Here is an 8,269-nt window from a genome sequence, read left to right on the forward strand (position 1 = left end):
ACGGACGTTAAGTCTGGAAAACAGTGTTTAGTCTCAAGGAGAGTCAGTGACCTAAACTGCTCTCAAACGCCTGGGTAGAATTATAAGTAACTACAGATTTAGGATCAGTTTACCGGGTTTGAAATCCCAACCTTGACGACTAGAGGAGAAAAAATACAGCTGACCTTAGACCAATGTCAACGGGCAACTTCATCCAACTTCAAGATCTTTTACCATGGCAGCCATTTTATGAATGACCAGTAATCCAGACAATGCTAAAATATGTCCCAAATGGTACCCTAGGTCCTGTTCCCTACATATTGCACTGCACTTCTTCCCTATCAGGCCCTGATCAGAGGTAGTGCACTAGTATACTGTAGTGAACAGAGTCCAAGACCAGGAAGTCCTATTCCCACTGAATGTGCTGTATATATCGTTTTTCACACTCTACCTCTTTGAAAATATACAATCCGCTGTGTGCCATGTGTGTGTGACACCCCTACAACCCTTACCCTGTCCCAGCTGGGCCTTGTTGAGGGCCTCCTTGGCCGATCCGAACCCCAGCTCCCTGCACACCACGCTGGCTGCCTTCAGGTCCCACAGGTGGTCCGACACGGTCCCCCACTTCCCCTCTCTCAGTACCTCCACCCTGCCCTCCCCCAGCCTGGGGCCTGCTTTCAGACGCACCCCCAGCTAGAGGGGGAGAGAGGGGAGGGGGAGAGGAGTGAGAGAGGGGTAGGAGGGGGGAGAGGAAGACGAGGTAAAAGTGTGAGTCATAAGAATGGCTAAAGGATGATTTGTCACTAATAGCTGTACAGGTGAAGATAAGAGAGGTTTTCATTCAGAGGAAAGCCTGAACGCTGAGTCCTTTTCATTTCTAATAAATGTGAGAGACCCAACTACCAGAACAGGTTTCTTACTTGTCGACTCTCCACCCTCTCTTCCCTGTCCCCCTCTCCTCCCTGTCCCCCTCTCCTCCCTGTCCCCCTCTCCTCCCTGTCCCCCTCTCTTCCCTGTCCCCCTCTCCTCCCTGTCCCCCTCTCCTCTCTGTCCCCCTCTCTTCCCTGTCCCCCTCTCCTCCCTGTCCCCCTCTCTTCCCTGTCCCCCTCTCCTCCCTGTCCCCCTCTCCTCTCTGTCCCCCCTTTCCTTCTCCTCTCCTCCCTGTCCCCCTCTCTTCCCTGTCCCCCTCTCCTCCCTGTCCCCCTCTCTTCCCTGTCCCCCTCTCCTCCCTGTCCCCCTCTCTTCCCTGTCCCCCTCTCCTCTCTGTCCCCCCTTTCCTTCTCCTCTCTCTCACTCTCTACCCCTCTCCTTCTCCTCTTTCTCTCCCCTTCTCTCTCCTCTTCTCTCTCGCCCACTCTCCCTCCCTCTCTCCCTCCTTACCTGGACGGCGGGGGGAGTGGGGGGTCTCCCCGAGGAGAGGCGTGTGAACTGGTGTCCAGGTACACAGCACACCACGGCGTGCATGCCCCCCTGACAGGGGACCTGGTTCCTGGGGAGGGAGAGCTGGGAGTGGCATTGGGAGAGGACAGGTTCCGTACCCAAACACTTGACCTGCTCTACCCAGTAACCCTTCTTACTGGACAGACCTGCTAGTCTGGAGGGGAGAGGGGGAGGAAGGAGAGAGAAGGGGAGGTGAGAGAGGGAGAGAGGAGGGGAGAAGAGGAGAGGGGAAGAAGGGAGAGAGGGGGAGAGGAGGGGAAGGGAGAGGAGAGGAAGGGAAGGGAGAGGAGGAGAGAGGAAGAAGGGAAGGGAGAGGAGGGGAGGGGAGACAGGGGGAGAGGAGGGGAAGGGAGATGAGAGGCAGGGAAGAATGGAGAGAGGGGGAGAGGAGGGGAAGGGAGAGGAGGAGAGAGGAAGAAGGGAAGGGAGAGGAGGGGAGGGGAGACAGGGGGAGAGGAGGGGAAGGGAGAGGAGAGGCAGGGAAGAAGGGAGAGAGAAGGGGAGGGGAGAGAGGGGGAGAGAAGGGGAGGGGAGAGAGAGAGAGAGGGTGAGAAGGGAGAGAGAAGGGGAGGGGAGAGAGGGTGAGAAGGGAGAGAAATATTAATCATAATCACCATCATAACAAATGAAAGACAAGCAGAGAACAAACAATAAACAAACAAGCAGATATGTACCTTGTAGAGGGATCTGCCAACTTGGCGTCCCATAGTTTCCTGAAAGAAACAGAAGAGAATTACTACCAGCCCTCCTCTACAGACAGAATACTGGTTAAATACCTCTACCAGCCCTCCTCTACAGACAGAATACTGGTTAAATACCTCTACCAGCCCTCCTCTACAGTCAGAATACTGGTTAAATACCTCTACCAGCCCTCCTCTACAGACAGAATACTGGTTAAATACCTCTACCAGCCCTCCTATTGCTTCTGTGGTTACCCACAATGCCCTAGTGAGGGATCTGAATGTTCCTATTGTAAAGCCAGGTCAACATACACTCTCTCACTCTCGCTCTTTCTCTCTCTCTCCTGCTCTTTCTCTCACTCTTTTCTCTCTTTATCTCTCTTTATCTCTCTCTTTCTTGTCTCTCTTTGTCCCTCCCCTTCTCCCAGGGTCTGTCTCTCTCCCTCCCTCTGTCCCCCCTCTCTCTCTCCCTCTGTTCCCCCCCTCTCTCTCCCTCTGCCCCCCCTCTCTCTTTCTCTTCCCCTCCCCCCTCTCTCTCTCTACCTCTGCCCCCCCTCTCTCCCCCTGCCCCTCCCCCCCTCTCTCTCCTCCCCCTCTCTTCTCTCACTCATCATTTTTCCTTTCCTTCTTCTTCTTTTCCATCCTCCCTTCATGGGTATTTTAGTCCTGTTGGATGTATGTGTACATGTCTGGTCTAGGAAACCCATGGAAAGAACTATAAATATGCACATAGAATACATTAGATCAAAGCTAACAGAAAGTACAGACACAAGCCCTGGGTTGCCCACATGTCCACGTGTCAGATGTTACAAAACTGTGCACACATCTCAAATGTCACCCTATTCCTTATGTAGTGCACTTCCTTATGTAGTGCACTAGACCAGAGGCCTGTGGGATCTGGTAAAAAGTCACACGTAGTGCCCGATATAGAGGATAGTGTCATTGGGGACGCATGTTGGGAATCTGTTCCATAACCAAAAGGAGGAGTACCCCTCTCAGACAGAGGAAAGGAACAGGGATGCATGGCTTCATTTGTTGGTCAGTAAAGTACCGGTGCAGGCCCACTTTACTGGTGCAGTGGCACCGTCCCAAATGGCACCCTATCCCCTACGTAGTGCACTACTTTTGACCAGGGCCCATAGGAAAAAGAATAGTCCAAGGAATAGGATGGACCCTGGTCAAAAGTAGTGCACCATATAGGGAATTGGATGCCGTTTGGGACTTTGTGTGTTCATAGGTTCCTGTAGACCACATTGGAAACTTCGGGGTTCCAAGTCCAGAAGTTCTATAACAGGAAGCACAGTGGGAAAGTAGAGAGAGAACTCCATAAAAACTGTTATTCACTAAACAGACGTCTTCTGAGAGGACACAGGAGGAAGTATCCTTTAATATGACAGCTAACAGATGGACACACACACACACACACACACACACACACACACACACACACACAAACACACACACAGTGCTTACACACACACACACACACACACACACACACACACACACACACACACACACACAGTGCTTACACACACACACACACACACACACACACACACACACACACACACACACACACACAGTGCTTACACACACACACACACACACACACACACACACACACACACACACACACAGAAAGTGAGAGAGAAACGCACACTGGCACTATTTGAGCCAAGAGAGGAATTAGTTTCAGGTCGACCACTTCAAACACCAGTGACCAGAGTCTTTCAATGCCAGGATTGTGGGTTTGACTCCCTCTAAGTGGCTTTGGATAAAAGTGTCTGCTAAATGGCTTATATTATTATTCTAATTCTAATTATTATTATGTTTGTATAACAGCCCCAGATAAACACGTCCTGGTATAACTTACACCACAGGGACTTTGGCAGTAGGAACAAACACAGAAGGAAATGAAGTGGAGCGGGGAGGTACTACCTGTCTGAACTAGTCCAACAAGAACGTTTTGTTTTCATTTTCCTTGGAAAGATACATTCGTTTGTGTAGATCACATTCATGGTAAACGCTGCAGATGTCGGCTCAAACGTGAATGACCTTTGAAAGGCACCTCTGACACTGCCTCAACAAAGAGCGATGCGTTTTGGATTGGACTGATTTAGACCAAAACAACAACACAATAAACAAGAGGAGGTGATCCCGTCTACCAGACAGAGGGATTCTTAGATGCCCAACATCAGTCAAGTATTGTGTTAAAAGGTCACTGACAGAAACCACACTGAGAAACAGCACACTAGAATCAGAGACAGAAATCACACTGAGAAACAGCCCACCAGAATCAGAGACAGAAACCACACTGAGAAACAGCCCACCAGAATCAGAGACAGAAATCACACTGAGAAACAGCCCACCAGAATCAGAGACAGAAATCACACTGAGAAACAGCCCACCAGAATCAGAGACAGAAACCACACTGAGAAACAGCCCACCAGAATCAGAGACAGAAACCACACCCAGAAACAGCCCACTAGAATCAGAGACAGAAATCACACTGAGAAACAGCCCACAAGAATCAGAGACAGAAACCACACTGAGAAACAGCCCACCAGAATCACTGACAGAAACCACACTGAGAAACAGACCACCAGAATCACTGACAGAAATCACACTGAGAAACAGCCCACCAGAATCACTGACAGAAATCACACTGAGAAACAGCCCACCAGAATCACTGACAGCCCGCCAGAATCAGAGACAGAAACCACACTGAGAAACAGCCCACTAGAATCAGAGACAGAAATCACACTGAGAAACAGCCCACCAGAATCAGAGACAGAAACCACACTGAGAAACAGCCCACCAGAATCACTGACAGAAACCACACTGAGAAACAGACCACCAGAATCAGAGACAAAAATCACACTGAGAAACAGCCCACTAGAATCAGTGACAGAACAGCTGTACACCTCTACACCCAGAGTCTAGGAACAGCTCCACACCCAGAAACAGCCCCACCAGAGTCTAGGAACAGCTCTACACCCAGAAACAGCCCACCGGAGTCTAGGAACAGCTCCACACCCAGAAACAGCCCACCAGAGTCTAGGAACAGCTCCACACCCAGAAACAGCCCACCAGAGTCTAGGAACAGCTCTACACCCAGAAACAGCCCACCGGAGTCTAGGAACAGCTCCACACCCAGAAACAGCCCACCGGAGTCTAGGAACAGCTCTACACCCAGAAACAGCCCACCGGAGTCTAGGAACAGCTCCACACCCAGAAACAGCCCACCGGAGTCTAGGAACAGCTCTACACCCAGAAACAGCCCACCGGAGTCTAGGAACAGCTCCACACCCAGAAACAGCCCACTGGAGTCTAGGAACAGCTCCACACCCAGAAACAGCCCACCGGAGTCTAGGAACAGCTCCACACCCAGAAACAGACCACCGGAGTCTAGGAACAGCTCCACACTGTCCATGTATGATAATTAATTGTGATCTAAAAGTCTAAACTGATCCTAGATCAGCAGTCTTACTCTGAGACGCTTAATACATAATGGCACCTCTCCTACCGCTCAGACCTCACTGTTATCAGGAGTCTTGGCCCGGTGCCAGTCTGCTAGTTACTTTATGCAACACGATGGGGTTCCACCACAAGATCCCTCACTGGACACTTTGGAGACTGAGAGAGGGGGCATACAAGTCAAACATTTTATGAACTCCAGAAGTTAGGAAACAAGGACAATGGTGAAGGCGCATTGAGCTGAAATGGCTTAAACACTCGTCACTGAAGGCGAGGGGGAACACATCTGTATTAACCTCAACAATTAAACAACAGATAAAAGAGTCTGTTCAGACCAAGAGAGAGCCACATGATTGGTCAGTGGGGGAGTGGGGTAAGAGCCACATGATTGGTCAGTGGGGGAGTGGGGTTAGAGTCACATGATTGGTCAGTGGGGGAGTGGGGTAAGAGCCACATGATTGGTCAGTGGGGGAGTGGGGTAAGAGCCACATGATTGGTCAGTGGGGGAGTGGGGTAAGAGCCACATGATTGGTCAGTGGGGGAGTGGGGCTAGAGCCACATGATTGGTCAGTGAAGGAGTGGGGTTAGAGTCACATGATTGGTCAGTGGAGGAGTGAGGTTAGAGTCACATGATTGGTCAGTGGAGGAGTGAGGTTAGAGTCACATGATTGGTCAGTGGAGGAGTGGGGTTAGAGTCACATGATTGGTCAGTGGGGGAGTGGGGTTAGAGTCACGTGATTGGTCAGTGGGGGAGTGGGGTTAGAGTCATGTGATTGGTCAGTGGGGGAGTGGGGTTAGAGTCACGTGATTGGTCAGTGGGGGAGTGGGGTTAGAGTCATGTGATTGGTCAGTGGAGGAGTGGGGATAGAGCCACTTGATTGGTCAGTGGAGGACCAGGAGTGGGGTTATCTGATCAAATCAAATGTAATTTCTTCATAAACAACGGGTGTGGACTAACAGTGAAATGCTGACTTACGGGTCCTTCCCGATGATGCAGAGAGATAGAAAATAGAGAAATAATAGAAAAGTAAAATACATAATAATACAAGTAATAATAGATACACAGTCAGTGAGGTTATAGCTGACACAGCAGGTCAGTCAGTGGGGTTATAGCTGACACAGCAGGTCAGTCAGTGGGGTTATAGCTGACACAGCAGGTCAGTCAGTGGGGTTATAGCTGACACAGCAGGTCAGTCAGTGGAGTTATAGCTGACACAGCAGGACAGTCAGTGGGGTTATAGCTGACACAGCAGAGTGAATGGACCATGATAAAATGATATTTAGGTTGTGTCTGAAATGGTACCCTATTTCTTAGTGAGCAAGAGGAGTGAGGGCGAGGAGGAGACGTGACTGTTTGCATGTAGAGTACCTTTGGCCAAAGGGTTGGGAAAACTTGGCCAGGACTGGACCTGGTTGGGAAGACTTGGCTAAGACTGGTTCAGGTTTGGAAGACTTGGCCAGGACTGGACCAGGTTGGGAAGACTTGGCTAGAACTGGACCAGGCTGGGAAGACTTGGCTAGGACTGGACCTGGTTGGGAAGACTTGGCTAGGACTGGACCTGGTTGGGAACTAAGGCTGGACCAGGTTGGGAAGACTTGGCCAGGACTGGACCAGGTTGGGAACTAAGACTGGACCAGGCTGGGAAGACTTGGCTAGGACTGGACCAGGTTGGGAAGACTTGGCTAGAACTGGATCGGGTTGGGAACTAAGGCTGGACCGGGTTGGGAACTAAGGCTGGACCAGGTTGGGAACTAAGGCTGGACCAGGTTGGGAAGACTTGGCTAGGACTGGACCAGGTTGGGAAGACTTGGCTAGGACTGGACCAGGTTGGGAAGACTTGGCTAGGACTGGATCGGGTTGGGAACTAAGGCTGGACCGGGTTGGGAAGAATTGGCTAAGGCTGGACCGGGTTGGGAAGACTTGGCTAGAACTGGACCAGGTTGGGAAGACTTGGCTAGGACTGGATCGGGTTGGGAACTAAGGCTGGACCGGGTTGGGAAGAATTGGCTAAGGCTGGACCGTGTTGGGAAGACTTGGCTAGAACTGGACCCGGGTTTGGAAGACTTGGCTAGGACTGGACCAGGTTGGGAACTAAGGCTGGATGAGGCCAAAGGGAACTTGGTCAACCAGTAGAGTAAGACCAAACCAGACTAAAGTACCATTTGGCACCACAGAAGAGACAGTCACTCACTGACGCATAAACCAACCTCTCAACCTCAAGTTAAACGCCCAGAACACCAGGACCAGCCCAAATGGCACCAAATTCCCTATTTAGTGTACTGTTTTAGAACAGGGCCCTCTGGTCAAAATGTAGTGCACTAAATAGCGAATATGATGCTTTTTGGGACACAGCCCAGCTGTCCATCCCTGACAGATACTGTTGTTAGGCTCTCTGAATCAAACGGTAGAACAGAGATGGCTGTGCTTGTCCTTCTGTCATTCATCTACTCTGTGGTTCAGGTGCAAGGAGGCTAAGTCACCATCATTCATCTACTCTGTGGTTTAGGTGGAAGGAAGCACCGGTCACCGGTTTAAAAATAAATAATATTGTCTGCCATCTGCTCTTCCAAATGACTGGCCGACAAAATGGGAGGCCAGCACAGTGCCCACTGACTGACTGAGGTGAAATGTTTGTCTAAAAACCTCTAGAGTTGTGTGTGTGTATAAACACCTTTAAGCTCTGTGTCAA

The 8,269-nt window shown here is 50.5% G+C and overlaps 1 protein-coding gene across 1 annotated transcript in view; it reads right to left on the reverse strand.

The window, feature by feature from the left end:
• Nucleotides 1–8,269, reverse strand: part of LOC115181655 (lysyl oxidase homolog 4) — a 38,978-nt gene that overhangs the window by 24,027 nt on the left and 6,682 nt on the right. The window contains exons 4-6 of the mRNA XM_029743480.1: nucleotides 2,094–2,132; nucleotides 1,360–1,573; nucleotides 492–672 (exon numbers count right to left, since the gene is read on the reverse strand). Of these exons, the coding sequence (XP_029599340.1) occupies nucleotides 492–672; nucleotides 1,360–1,573; nucleotides 2,094–2,132 (434 nt within the window). The remainder of the gene's footprint in view (nucleotides 1–491; nucleotides 673–1,359; nucleotides 1,574–2,093; nucleotides 2,133–8,269) is intronic.

This window comes from Salmo trutta, unplaced genomic scaffold (assembly GCF_901001165.1).
Source record: "Salmo trutta unplaced genomic scaffold, fSalTru1.1, whole genome shotgun sequence".
NCBI lineage: Eukaryota > Metazoa > Chordata > Actinopteri > Salmoniformes > Salmonidae > Salmo > Salmo trutta.